Source organism: Natator depressus, chromosome 8, assembly GCF_965152275.1.
Source record: "Natator depressus isolate rNatDep1 chromosome 8, rNatDep2.hap1, whole genome shotgun sequence".
Lineage (NCBI taxonomy): Eukaryota > Metazoa > Chordata > Testudines > Cheloniidae > Natator > Natator depressus.
The window spans coordinates 1094219-1108212 of record NC_134241.1 but is presented as its reverse complement, the minus strand read 5'-3'; the positions used below and the strand labels follow the sequence as shown (position 1 = coordinate 1108212).

General features: G+C 46.6%; 1 protein-coding gene across 1 annotated transcript in view; it reads left to right on the top strand.

The window, feature by feature from the left end:
• Positions 1-679: 679 nt before the first annotated feature.
• NSD1 (nuclear receptor binding SET domain protein 1) overlaps positions 680-13994 on the top strand; it is a 140321-nt gene continuing 127006 nt past the window's right edge. The window contains exon 1 of the mRNA XM_074960139.1: positions 680-1423. Within this exon, the coding sequence (XP_074816240.1) occupies positions 680-1423 (744 nt within the window). The remainder of the gene's footprint in view (positions 1424-13994) is intronic.

Sequence of the window (13994 nt, the reverse complement as noted above, 5' to 3'; positions counted from 1 at the left end):
CCGGGGCGGGGGCCGCGCGGGGCGGGGGGGGCAGGCGGGGGCCCGGCCGCGGCCTCCATTTTGTTGGCGCCGCTCGGCAGCCGCGTGCGGGCCGGGCCCCGGGTGAGGCGCGGGGCCCGGGGCCCGGGGCCCGGGGCGGCGGAGGAGGCGGGCGGGGCCGGGGGTCCCGGGCCCGGGGGAGCCGCCGCGGGGAGGCAGCAGCGAGCCCCGGCCGGGGGCCCCGGGCACGAGGCGCTGGAGGGGCCGCGCGGCGCTGATTGGCCGGCGCTGAACCCCGAGAGTCGGGGGGGGGAGGGGCCGGCGGGCGCGCGCACTGGCGCGGGCGGGATGGCGGCCGGCGGGCGCGCGCACTGGCGCGGGGGAGGGAGGCGGCGGAGCTGCGGGGCCGGGCCGGGCCTGCTGGTTCTGGGCCCGCGCGGGGGCCGGGCGCGGGAGGGGCAGGTAGGGCCGGGCGCGCGCGCGGGCCGGAGGGGGCGCGGAGGGAGGGGGCCGGCGCGGGGCGCGGGGCGCGGGGCGCGGAGGGAGGGGGCCGGCGCGGGCGGGCGGAGGGGGGCCGCGGAGCGCGGCGGTCCGGCCGCCCGCCCGGCGGGGGGAGGGGCGCGGGCTGCCATCTTGGAGCGCAGGCCCGGCCTGACCATTGTGCTCTGCTCGCTCCGCAGGTCGATGCCCGCGGCGCGGGATGGAGCCGGCCTGCGACGGGAGCCGGCGGGGCGGCCTGGCCCCCTTCGCCGGCCCGCGGGCCCTGCCCGAGCGCGCGGGCAGCCCCGGGGCTGAGCCGCCCCATGGCCGCCCGGGGCCGCTCCCCGCCAAGGCGGCCTGCGGCCAGGACCCGGCCTCCTGCTACATCCCGCTGCGCCGGCTGCAGGACCTCGCCTCCATGATCAGCGCCGAGTGTCTGCACGGCGCCGCCGCCGAGCCCGGGCCCGGCTCCCCGCCGCCCGCCCCCGAGCCGCCGGCCGCGGCCAGCCCGCCCCCGAGCCCGCCCCCGCCCCTGCCCCCGCCGCCCGGCCGCGGGGCCCCGGACGGCCCGGCGCGGCCCGGCGCGGCCGCGGAGGGAAGCCCCGAGGCCGGGCTGCGGAGGAGCCTCGCGGGAGCCCCCTGCCGCCCGCCGCCGCCCGAGCCGGGGGCCGGGGCGGGCGGCGGCCCGGCGGCTCGCCGGCACCACGAGCCCATCTCGGCCCTCCTCTGCTCCCCCGCGCCGCCGGCCGAGACGCCGGGCCCGGGCGGCCGGGAGCCCGGCCTGGGGCCGCGGGCCGAGCGGGTCGAGCTGCGCCCGGTGCCCGGGCCCCCGGGGCCGACACGTGGGAGAGCGGAGCAGCCCTGCAGCGCCGCGGACCGGGCCGCCCAGGAGGATCCCGACCCGAGCCCCGGCGGCCTGCGAAGCGCCGTGGGGACCCCGGAGCCCGCCGCGCGGAGACAGTCTGTAAGCAGCCCGTGGTCCCGATCCACCGCGCCCGGGGGGAGCGTGCCGGCGGGGCGGTGCGGTGCGCGGTGCGGGCGGGCGGGGTGTCAGGTGCGGGTTCCCACCGCGTACTCCGCTTCACCCCGCGCAGCGGCGGCGTGGAGGTCGGGGCCCGTACAGGTAACACAGAGCTGCTGCCATTTTGCATGGCGCAAAGTCCTGGAGGTTGGCAAAGGAGAGCCCCTGGGCTCCCCTTAGACGCCGGAGGACGTTCCTGCCTCCTGTAGGAGCTGACATCTCCGAGCTGCCTGTGTCCTCAGCGGAGCTTTTAACGAAGGCCTCGCTGCAGAATATTTATTGTTTGTGATGTGTGAGCCAGGAAGAGCCCAGTTGGCCGCTTAGGGCTTAGGCTTAGTTTGCAGGTCCTGGCCGTTAGGAAACAGATTGTTGTACTTGTAAACTGAGTGGATTTGATCTGGCAGTCCTTGAGGTCATAGATACTGGAACCCGGCGGTGCCATTTTTAGTCTCTCTCCAGCGTGGAACAGTTCTTAAAGCATTCAGGTTTTTTGAGATGTTAGACTGGTATACAAGCAGGATTGATATAGTTGCTGGCCTCGGGGGTTGTTTCTCCCTGTATGACATTTTAAAGATTGGAAATGCCATTTGCAGTGGCAAACTTTATTTTCAGATACAGTTTTTTTGACATTGCCAGTAGAGTTATCTCCTTAAAACTTGAGAAGCTGGAGATGGAAAAGAGCAATTGGACCAGCTAGTCCGCCCCTTACGAGTGCAAAATTGTTCCCTACAGTACATTTTCTAGTTACAGTACATTTTCTATTTGTCCAGTCTAGTTTTAAATAACCCAAGCCATTGGATTTTCCTACTTCATGGCTTAATAGAGCTCACTGCCAGGAAGTCTCTAGCTATTCAGGCTACATTTTTCCTTTCTAATTTCATAGACTCCAAGGCCAGAAGTGACCATTGTGATCATTTAGTCTGACATTCTGTATAACACAGGCCAGAGAACTTCCCCCAAAATAATTCCTAGAGCAAATCTTTCCAGAAAAAGATCCCATTACTTTTGGTTACATCTCCTTGATTTTCAGAGCTCCCTAGAAGCAAAACTGCTTTAAACCTTCCTTTTAAGTTCCATAGGTAGTTGGATGTGTGTAACTTCGTTGTTGTATTTTGCATGTGCCACCTATAATTTGTAGGTCACTTTCCTTCATTTCTAAGTGTGTGTTTTATAAATAATTGCTGCAGTACTAAAATGTATTATTCAAATTGCACATGCCACTCTTTTAATTTTTTTAAGAGCATTTGGCTCAAACTTCCCCTTGCTTTAAGCATGTCTTGTGTCTGAGTTTTAAATTCTGACACTTGTGCTGGGGAGATTACTTAATACAACATCCACCCCCTGAAGACTTTTTTTATTTAATTACAGATACTATAGTGTGACATGCTATGCATGTACACAGTACTCTTGAAAATGGATTCATGTTTAGGTCTGTGTTCTTTGCTGTAGGAAGTGGAGCTATAAATTCAGAAACCTGCAGAGGGTTCTCCTAAGATGTGTTCAAAGGTGGGGGAGTAGGCTTTCGAAAAGTCTCTGTGTCCATAGAAAGGGATGATCTTGGAAAATCGGGAATGTCAGTTTAAACTAATTATGCTGCTGTTTTAGGCCCAAATCTTGCAATGAGCTCTGGGTGAAGAAAGCTTTCAGGGAAGGTAGTGCATGGGACCTCTATCCTTCTAGGTCTTTGGGGAGATCCTGTTGCTGCTTTGTCTCTTTTCTATTTACTGCAACTTTCTTTGTTTTGAAAAGCAAAGGAGTTACCTGCAGCAGATGTGTTCAGTGATGCAGCAATGGGAGGGGTCTCACTTTGTAAACAGAAGCTGTGTAGAGGAGTTTTCACAACAGCACTTGGCACTGAAGCACTCAAGTTGTAGATCGGTGATTTCATAGGTGCTGCAGAATTTGGAAAGGCACAGAAATAAAATCAATTTATTTTTGTATTGGATTTGTAATATTTTTTTATGTACAAACAGGAGGCTCAAAGGCTTGGCTTTCTAATAAAATAAATCCCGTTTGCTGTATTCTGGCTGAGTCCTTAAGATAATTCAGTGGAGCTAAAGAGTAGTTTGTATTTGGAAAAAATATTTTTTTTTTTAAAAAAAGCACCTTTTAACCAACAGATCATCTTCCTCTGTGCACTGTGGAGGTCTTATCTGCTTTCTTTATTTGTGAAAGTAAATTTTTGTGAGTTTACATTTGCTAGTCCTGCAGCTCTGGGAGAGGAAGCTAGATTTTAGTCTGCATCGCATTCCAAACAGAATAGTTAACTGCAGTCCAACTGCAGAATCTTTATTACTACAGATGGTAGTAGATAGAAATAACCAAGCTTGATTCTCAGATCCCAAGCTGCGTTGGTGGTGCTAGCATTTAACTCCTTACTCCACCTATTTACATGTAATTTGAGCCAATTTTCTTTGGAGTTGCTGAAAGATTTAAAAATCAGGAGCTCGCATGGCTATTTTTAGAGTTGCTTTTCAGAGGACTCCCCTGTAAGCCCTTTCAACCCTGCCCCCAAGGACAGAGCTCCACCTTTTATACAAGAACTCGCAGGGAGCTTTTGTTCATGATGCTAACCGCTTTGAGCATGCCCACAGCTTCTCAGACTTCCTGTTTTGTTAAGAATAAAGCCTGTTTGAAGATAGGGCCTCTTGTTTGTGCCTGTGTTCAGCTGTTTTTTAAATGAAGCATTGGGCACTCACTTTCAAAGGGATGACCGTTTCCAAGATGACAGTAGCTCCCCCAATGGAGTTGATGGGAAAATAGGTGGATTTTTTGGTTGGCGACAAAAAGTCACATTTAAAAATAGGCACTTTGGTGCATGCTAAATTCCTTTATTTATATAGGTGAGAATAGAAAGCTTTAACTACGTGGTCACGTGGTGTATTTTCCACATGACTCTGCTGGGGTCAGGGTACAGGATGCCCAGTGCTCAGGGAATGATGCCTCTGTTCAATGTTCCTTATCATTCAATGTGTGGCCTTATGTCTTATTTACCGCATGTCATCCAAACCCTACACTAAATACAGGATTATTGATTTCCTCGTAGGCTCTTCTGTGGTTCTTGTTACTGTAATATCTGGTCCTCACAAACATTAATGAATGTATTGTCACACTGCTCAGCGAGAGACAATAGTAGTTAGTCCCGTTTTACTGATGAGGAGCTAGTGCAGTGGGAGACCCAAGGCCAAATTTGTAAAAGTCACCACTAACTGAAGGAAGACTTGTGGCACCTTAGTCTCTAAGGTGCCACAAGTACTCCTTTTCTTTTTACTGACTGAAGGTTATTCAGTGATTATACCATTTTGCCTGATGATGTGTTAGTAGTTCTCTGATCTCTTTGCACACGTCACATGGGTGAGAGGTTGCTTTGTTAAAGTTAAGGTATATGCAGAGATATGCACCTCTTTTAATTTCTTTTAAGTGTTAAGTGAATGTTAGTATGGGGTAGACAAGTTCTCTGTTTATCCATAGGAGTTACTGCAGGTGCTGTAAGGGTACCAAAGTGTAGTTACACCATCTCAGAACTGTTGGCACAGTAAAGTCAGCTCAACATGGTGGTAGCTGCTGTGTTTTCCCTGCCACATATGTTACTTATACTGGACTACAGCTTATTGTTTAACTTCAAAGTGAGTAGCCATGTCTAGTTCTTCCACTGAGTTTTTGTCATTTTAATAGATTCATAGATACTAAGGTCAGAAGGGACCATTATGATCATCTAGTCTGACCTCCTGCACAACGGAGGCCACAGAATCTCACCCACCCACTCCTGCGAAAAACCTCACCTATGTCTGAGCTATTGAAGTCCTCAAATCGTGGCTTAAAGACTTCAAGGAGCAGAGAATCCTCCAGCAAGTGACCCGTGCCCCATGCTACAGAGGAAGGCGAAAAACCTCCAGGGCCTCTTCCAATCTGCCCTGGAAGAAAATTCCTTCCCGACCCCAAATATGGCGATCAGCTAAACCCTGAGCATATGGGCAAGATTCACCAGCCAGATACTACAGAAAATTCTTTCCTGGGTAACTCAGGAATATGTGACAGTTACTTATTTCAGAAATTCTGAACGCTGTTGTTGTTCTGGTCTTTGCAAGTTGAGTAAATCTGGTGAAAGTATGGTGGGAATTATAGACAGTACTGCCCTGATCCTGCAATGCGTTGTGCATGGATGCATCCCTGCAAACCTCTGAGCCTCATTGACTTCCGCAGGGCTCTGTGTAGATGCAGGGCCATGTCTGCATGCAGAGCATTGCAGGGCCAATAAATTCGTTCTCATAAAAAAAACCCTTCATTTATATTTTGATTTGATTTATATACCTTTTGTTATATTATTTTCCCTTCACTTTGATGTTTTGTTAAAGTTAATTATAGTAAGTACACCAAACTCTGAAGAGAAAATTATTTGGATTGCCAGCTTAAGTGTTTCGGAAATGTTGAATTTAAGGTTGCCAATGCAACCTTAAAGTATGTTCATTGATACTGCCTTTAACTACATGGTCACGTGGTGTATTTTCCACATGACTCTGCTGGGGTCAGGGTACAGGATGCCCAGTGCTCAGGGAATGATGCCTCTGTTCAATGTTCCTTATCATTCAATGTGTGGCCTTATGTCTTATTTACTGCATGTCATCCAAACCCTACACTAAATAGAGGATTATTGATTTCCTCATAGGCTCTTCTGTGGTTCTTGTTACTGTAATATCTGGTCCTCACAAACATTAATGAATGTATTGTCACACTGCTCAGCGAGAGACAATAGTAGTTAGTCCCGTTTTACTGATGAGGAGTTAATGCAGTGGGAGACCCAAGGCCAAATTTGTAAAAGTCACCACTAACTGAAGGAAGACTTGTGGCACCTTAGTCTCTAAGGTGCCACAAGTACTCCTTTTCTTTTTACTGACTGAAGGTTATTCAGTGATTATACTCCACTTGAGACATCTCGGGTGCATATGCAGGGCTAGTGGAACACTGCAGGGGAGGGGTGTGTTGCCAGAAAACAGCTGTGTTGTGTGAAACATGGACAAGCAATGGCAGTTTTCATCTGCTTGTAACATGGCCAAATTTGAAAGGATTTCCACGAGGCCAGCAAAAAGCACCTCTGACCTCCAGAACTAATCCCTGCTAAACTTCAAAATCCCGCTGCAAACCGTGGAGGAGTGAGAACTCTTCCGAAAAAAACGACCGCAGTGTTCACAATAAAAAGTGTTAGGCACCCTAAATATAGGAGTTGCTGCTGCTGCATAGTGAATGGGTTCTGCCCCACGACTTTCCCTGCCTCTTTTTGAATTCCTTTTGCCTTGTTAAGCACTCTGCTGTTGGAGAGCTCTCTAGAAGAACCTTCTCCTATGAAACCCTCACTATAGCATGAGCAACTAAGATTACATGTTGATTTAAATTTTAAATGTTTATGGTAGCACACTGTCCCTTAGATGCAAGTGTTTGTGTGTATTCAGAGTATAAGTTCCCTTTGTCAGCCCTGGTTTCCCCCAGTGCAGTAATCAGATCGGTTTGGCTTTCCATACTGAAAACAGGCAACATGCTCCGCATGCACATACCCTCTGAAAACTAGAGGCTGTCCACCGGCCACTATCCTTGTTCTGTCTCTTTCAAAGGCCTCTTCTTAACACTGAAATTTGTCTGGGTTGGAAGATCTGGTTCTTTCTTGGAAATGGCTGTGTGATTGGATCTTATGCTTACTGTGAAGTAGAATGCCATGGAAGTTGCCAGGGTACCACACTTGTGAAGTGACTACACTGTACCTTTTAAAAACGCATTATTGTTTTAAATGCTGTTTAAATTTCATGCAAAAATCTTCAAATGTGATGACTGTACAGAAGGAAGGGTGGTCCAGTCGTTAAAATGTTAGCCTGAGCCTTGGGAGAGCCAGGTTTAGTTCCTGCCCCTCCACAAACATCCTGTGTGACCCTAGGTATGTCACTTAGCATCTCTGTCTCTCCGTTCCCATCTGTACAATGGGGATAATCGCAGTGCTTTACCTTGTAAGGATAGACACCTTGTAAGGGCTTTTGTGAGGATAAATACATAGATCCTATATGTGGGGCAGATAAGTACGATAGAGGCTGCTGTAATGGTACAATTTTATTTTCAGTCTCTGCGGGCTTTTGAATAGTTATTCAGGAAATAGAGATTTCCATTGCAATGGATTGGATCTTGGCAGTATTGCACTCTTTAGCAGTAAATCTTCTTTATTCCAGTTTCACCTCTACTTGTTTCCACCTGATAACTTGTGGTGCTCAGGAAATTAGGTGTCAGCTACAGGTTTTCCTTGCATTGTGGCCGTAAACAATGTGTTATCACTTGGTATGTATATTTATACTACACATAATGCACCTCAAAAAATGTATGATTAGTGATCTTCTGGTCATACAGGGTCATGCAACTGTTTGCAGCTGAACAGATGCTACAGCTGTGAATAGGAAAACCTCAGGTGTTGTCTTGCAGATTGCTAGAAATGGGTCACAAAAGACATTGGCATTAAATTCTTCAGTCTCCTGAAAGTGTTGTGTGTTTCTGTCTCAGAACTTTATTTTGAAGTCAAACTTTGTCAAAACCTTCACATAAATTTCTGTTTACTATATTTCCTCTTACTTTAATATTTGTTTGAGTAACACAAACTTTGTTTAAACAAAATACTACTTTGCCTATTCTTCCTACCTGTATCTCATTCTTAACCATGTGTTTGGACTCAGCTTCTTTTAGTACTGTGTTTATTATTTAGCTATTTGATTTTTCTTCTAGAAAATCTCTTCCAAAACTGTGCCTATTAGAAATTTATATAACTGAACATGACTGTAGTTCTGTTCTTATTAACTCATATAAATTTTAGCCAAGGGTTGAGATTAATGTTTCAGTTTGATTATGGAACAATAATTTTAAAGACGGAGTGCAAAAAACAAATTTTTTTGACCCAAAAAAGTCACATGAATTTGCTAATTTCTTGCTACAGTGTAACAGCTGCCTTTGAAACCCTTTGTGGATTATTTCCAGAGGTAGGTTAGAACTTGTAGTTTTCTTTTAAGACAGTTAATTGTATGAGCGGGAGTTCTGTGATCTCTTGTTTTTCTTACTTCCGCTGTATAAACTGGATATTCTTTAAAGTACCAATAAAGTAAATACAATCAGAAATACAGATCTGTAGGGTCAATGGAGAGATGTAGCCTTTTGGTTTGTTTTATACATAATGAGTTTTGAATTTTAACTAATGAACTGAGGCACAAGAAGAACCCAAGTGGCATTTTCTTGAAGTGACTGTGAGTAGTTTATAGTGTTTCTTAAAGGAATACCATCAACTTAGAAATCAGACTTCTGTATTGTTATAAATCAGTGGTTCTCCACCAGGGGTCTGTGAACCAGTCTCTGGTTCCACGGGCTCTTCTGCTGAAGCCCCAAGTCCCTGCACCCCTGTGGGGTTGAAGCCCAGAGCTCTGAGCCTTGGCACCCCCACAGGGCTAAAGCCTTGGGCCCCAGTGCCCCCCATGGGGCTGAAGCCCAGAGCCATGGGGCTGAATCTCAGAGCCCTGAGCCACGAGTCCCCTACCCCTTGAGCCACAAGCTCCGGCACCCTGCGGGACAGAAGCCCTGAGCCCTGCAGAGCTGCTCACTCCATGGCCCTGGAGTTTTTATAGAGTGTTGAGGGAGCCTCCGAAAGAAAAAGGGTGAGAACCCCTGTTCTGAATAACACCGAAGATTACGATCACTGAAAGATTAGGAGAAAAAAATCTTGTTCCTTGATGCGTTTGATAGCACTTTGCATACAATAAGTTTTATTGTTTCTCTTGTATAGTCCATCAGTAAATTCTTTTTGTTCTTTGTGCTGGTGGTGAACACAGGAATGAGGGGCAGATGTTAAAAAATATGATTGTAAAACCACAAAAAGGGCAGAAGGGCTCAGAGATGGTGTGGGACCTGGAACTATTTTAAACTCATTTAAAAAAAAAAAAAAAAGATTGAAAATTGATGGTATCACTTTAATACTGGAAAGGTGATTTGTGTTTGGTCCTGTCTGTACTGATCCATCTGTCCTGTCCTATACAGCCTTGGCTAGGGGAGATGCGGGTTAAGTCGTTTGACAGTGGGGAGGTAGCACTACCATCATTAAGGTTATGTCAGGATTCCCATTTTAATAAAAAGTATGTCTTGAGTTAGAGGATCAATTGCAAATATTTGTAGTTTCTGAACTGCTAGAATTTCCTGTAGTAGTTTGTAGTGAATAAAATGTTAATTGTGACTTTTTAAAAGTGCCACGTAACTAAAATGTTTCTAGTGTTCGACATTTTCTTTGGATCCCTTTGAAGATATCCTAGAGCAGCCAGTTATGCAATTAAATGTGTGATTCTTTGCTAGGAGCACAGTGCAAGAATATTTGATAAGTTACATGTTTTGATTAATTATTTAAAGTTTAAAAAGTTACTTCTTTGAATGTTGACACCGATACAATATAAGGCTCACGTTTGACATTATTATTATTATTGATGACTCCAGGTAGAGGACAGCATAGGAGTTACTCAGCGCAAGGACAGAGGGCTTAGGAGGACACAATGTCTCAGACATATTGCTCCCTGCCAGGCAGCAGGATTTCAGGAGATGGCAGCTGTAATCCACCCTAGGCCATTGGGACTGTGTGTCCTCCTGGAGAGGCTGGACCACAGATAATGGTTTGAATTGGGTCCTGACACTATCCTGATCCCTTAGCTCAGTGGTTCTCAGACTTTTGTCCTGGTGACCCCTTTCACACAGCAAGCTTCTGAGTGCGACCCCCCATATCAATTAAAAATACTTTTTAAAATATTTAACACCATTATAAATGCTGGAGGCAAAGCAGGGCTTGCGCTGGAGAATGACAGCTCGTGACCCCCCCATGTAATAACCTCGTGACCCCCTATGGGGTCCTGACCCCCGGTTTGAGAATCCGTGCTTTCACTCAAGCAGCAGAGCCCTCATGCTTTTCAATCCAGATGTCCTAGGTTCAGTCCCCACAGATGTGTCTGGGGGTTTACACTGCTATGTACTCCTGCAGCTCAGACAATCTTCCCCAGTCAGGGTGAGTGTGACCCATGCTAAAAATGTGGCTCTGTCACCCTCTAGCGGCTAGATGATGTGTAATGATGCCCCCCGTTGGGTCACTTACTGGAGAACGAACCTTGTACTTGTGGTTTTGAACTGGTGCTGTTTTGAGCTAAAGGACCAGAGCTCTAGGTCAAAGGCAGGAGCAGACTCGGAAACCTCAATATGTGGTGTAGCCCCTACAGAGAGAGACAGCCCCATGCTGTGTTCGAATGGGATGCAGAATGCTTCAAGGAAAGGAGGAGGTTTGGGGCATTTTGAAATAACCATTGCCACCTATGGTCAGTATATTAAACATCAATGATCAGTGTCATCTCTGTGGTTGTCACTCCTGGCTCTGGCTGTCAGGCAACAGGGAAGTGAGGGGCTCAGTCACACCTGTGGTAGCCCCTCTGTGTGTCCTCCCCCAAGATGACACTTCCACCAAACGCCAATTCTGACCCCTTTCATCTGACTCCTGCTTCCTTTTGCAGACTGGCAAGCCTCGTGGTGCTGGTGACCTGGATGTTAGCAGAAGTATTGTGTTTGGGGTTGGGGGGTGTCAGTCAGGACTTCCACAAGGTACCGTCATATTGTTTCCACACAGCTCGCAAGGTCAAAAGGAAAGTGTGTTGTTGTGTTTCAGGGGTTTGACATGCTGAAAGTTGGATCATGATGGCAGGTTGGAAGGGGGAGAACTCTGCTTTATGCTGGCTGAGAGAGGGAGTCTGGGGTGTGTGTGTGGAGTAGACAGCCAGTTGGATGAAGCTGGGGTACATATTGTGTTTGGTATGCACTGGAGACGGAAGTGAATGCCTCTTGGAGCATGTCCTCCACAATGCTGTAGGCACTGGAAAGGTGGCAAGGAATGTTGGAGCCTTTTCCCTTGTCATTTTGCATCCTTTCAGGATTTGGCTGCTTTGAATATGTCTTGACGTGATCTCTGCTGTCGCAAAACAAAATTGTGCGGTTTTGTTTTTTGTTAATTCGTAATAGTATAGTAACCCTTTCCGGTGGCTTTAAAAGAGCATGATGCTGGACACTTACGAGCTCCATTTGAGATTGGGCATTGACATTATTTTGATGGAACTTCAGTAAAGTAACCTAACGTAATGTAAAAGTCAAGAACTTTCCTGCTCTTGGTAGTGATGGCTGTAATTAACATAGCAAAGTAGCTTCCATTAGTAACTTTCCCCTAGTCTCATAAGCTCATAATTTTCTGAAATACTGATTTGAGGGCTTAAATTTTCCATTTTTGTTCTGTCTGATTTTTGCATGCGTAAGTTTTGGGTTGTGTGAGAAGGGGGAAGTAGCACTTTAAAATGTTACCAGAAACTTAGTAGCCAGAGTTTGATACAAGAGACTGGAATGGGGAACTCCTGCTCATTCTGTCCTTGGGCAGTGTTCTGGTGAAAAATCTAGCTATCCTCGAACAGCTGCAAGACTGAGGTTGTAGGATATCTAGCAGGGTGCTGTCCTTGGGCCCTTCATGGAGCTTCCATCATTTAAATTCGATGCTCTGCTCCACTCTGGCTGTTAGAAGGAGGAAGGAAACTTGTCTGCCCTCTGTAGCAGCAGGAGGTCAGGGAGCGCCTTTGCTACTCTGCTTCTGCCCCAGAGCCTCCTAGCTGCTGCAGAAAGGGACAGGAAAGGATTTTTATGATGTTACTGGTCTTCTTTCTCTGTCGATAATTAATGCCTGCCCTTGCCCCAATGCTGTTTCTTGCTTTCCCAGGCAGCTGCTTGAACTTTACATTATTCTGGATGAGTGTCTCAGCTGTCTACAGATTTCTGAATAGCAGCAGTGAAAGAGACTGGAGTCTTGTTAATTTCACTCTGCTGTCCTTCTACTCTGCAGCAGCACCAGAGTTCTCTGTACATTCATTGTCTATTTATGAAGTTACCTTCACAACCATGAGGCCTAGGAGATTCATCTTTTTTAATTAAATCTTAAATTTGTGGAAACTGATGGCTGTGGCCCTGTTGTTCTCCAGGGCACATTGCTTACTGGTTTGTTCTAGAAGTAAAACAACGGGGGTGAGTTTGTACAGGTCATATAAAGAATTCTGACTTCTGTTGTATCCCAAAGAAAGTGAAGTAGCTGAAGTTTTAAACTTAAAATTTGGCATGAACATAATCCTTGTTAAGAACTAATAATGCCTTTGCTTGGTTTGGAAAAAAGCTTGGCTTCACAAATATAAGACTTTCTGAAAATGTCATGCTACACATGCACGTTGAAAACCTTTCCGAAATCTAGAGGTGCACACTCTACTTCCTAGGTTGCATTTTTTTATGCCAGAAGCTGCACTGATTGAATGATTTTGACTGTGGAACTGTAAAATTACAAGTCCTGGAATGCAGAAGTCAAGGTTTCAGCAGCAATGCTTGCTTTGCTACATTGTACCTGTATTTTCTATTCCTGTTTTTCTGGTTAAATCTGTAGCTTAATAATGTTACTTTTTAGGTCATAAAATTTGTCCTGTGTGTGTGTGTGATACTTGTAGGAAGTGCAACACAGCCAAGTTAATCTTACTATCTGAATGTTTTCCATTTTCTGACTTTTCACACTTAACTGTGCAACCTTAATGTTGGATCTATGCAGATTTTTGGTTTTGAAAAAAGTGTGTATTTTTCTTCCATCTTCCTTGATGTTAAGAAAAACTTAGAGCTTAATGTGCTCAAATCAGGAGACTGAAGAGAGAACTGGCACATGAGATGGCTTGTCCAGTAGCAAGGATTTGTAATAAAACCATCTATTTGGGGGTAGTATCTTAAGACTTGAGAAAAGCTGGTGTCATGTTTATGTGTAAGAATGGGAAAGAAAGTGATCTGGGCAATTACTGACCTGTTAGTCTGATCTCAGCAGTATGCAAGGCTTTAGAACAAATTGTGAAAGAAAGAATAATTAAATTAATGGGGGTAAATGGTAAAAGGGATGTACTGCAACATGGGTTTACCAAAGGTAGATCATGCCAGTCTAACCTGATTAGCTTCTTTGAGAAAGTAACTAATTTTTTTAGAATAAGGTAAGCACAGTAGATCTAATCTACTTTGACTTCAGTAACATGGTACCACATGGGAAATTATTAGCTAAATTGGGGAAGATGGGAATCAGTACAAGCAAAGTAAAGTGGATAAGGTGACTAAAGGGGAAAAGGCAACAGGTTGTGTTGAAGGGTGGATTATCGGACTGGAGGGAGGTTACTAGGGGAGTTCCTCAAGGATTGATTTTGGGACAAATCTTATTCAGTATTTTTATTAAGACCTTGGCACAAAAATTAGGAGTGTGCCAATGAAACTGGCTGATGATATATAGGTAGGAGGCATCATCAATACAGAGAAGGATCAGAACATAATACAGGAAGATCTGGATGATCTTGAAGGCTGGAGCAGTAGAAATGGGACGAAATTCTATTGCACGAAGTGCAAGGTCATGCATTTAGGGTCAGCTAATAAG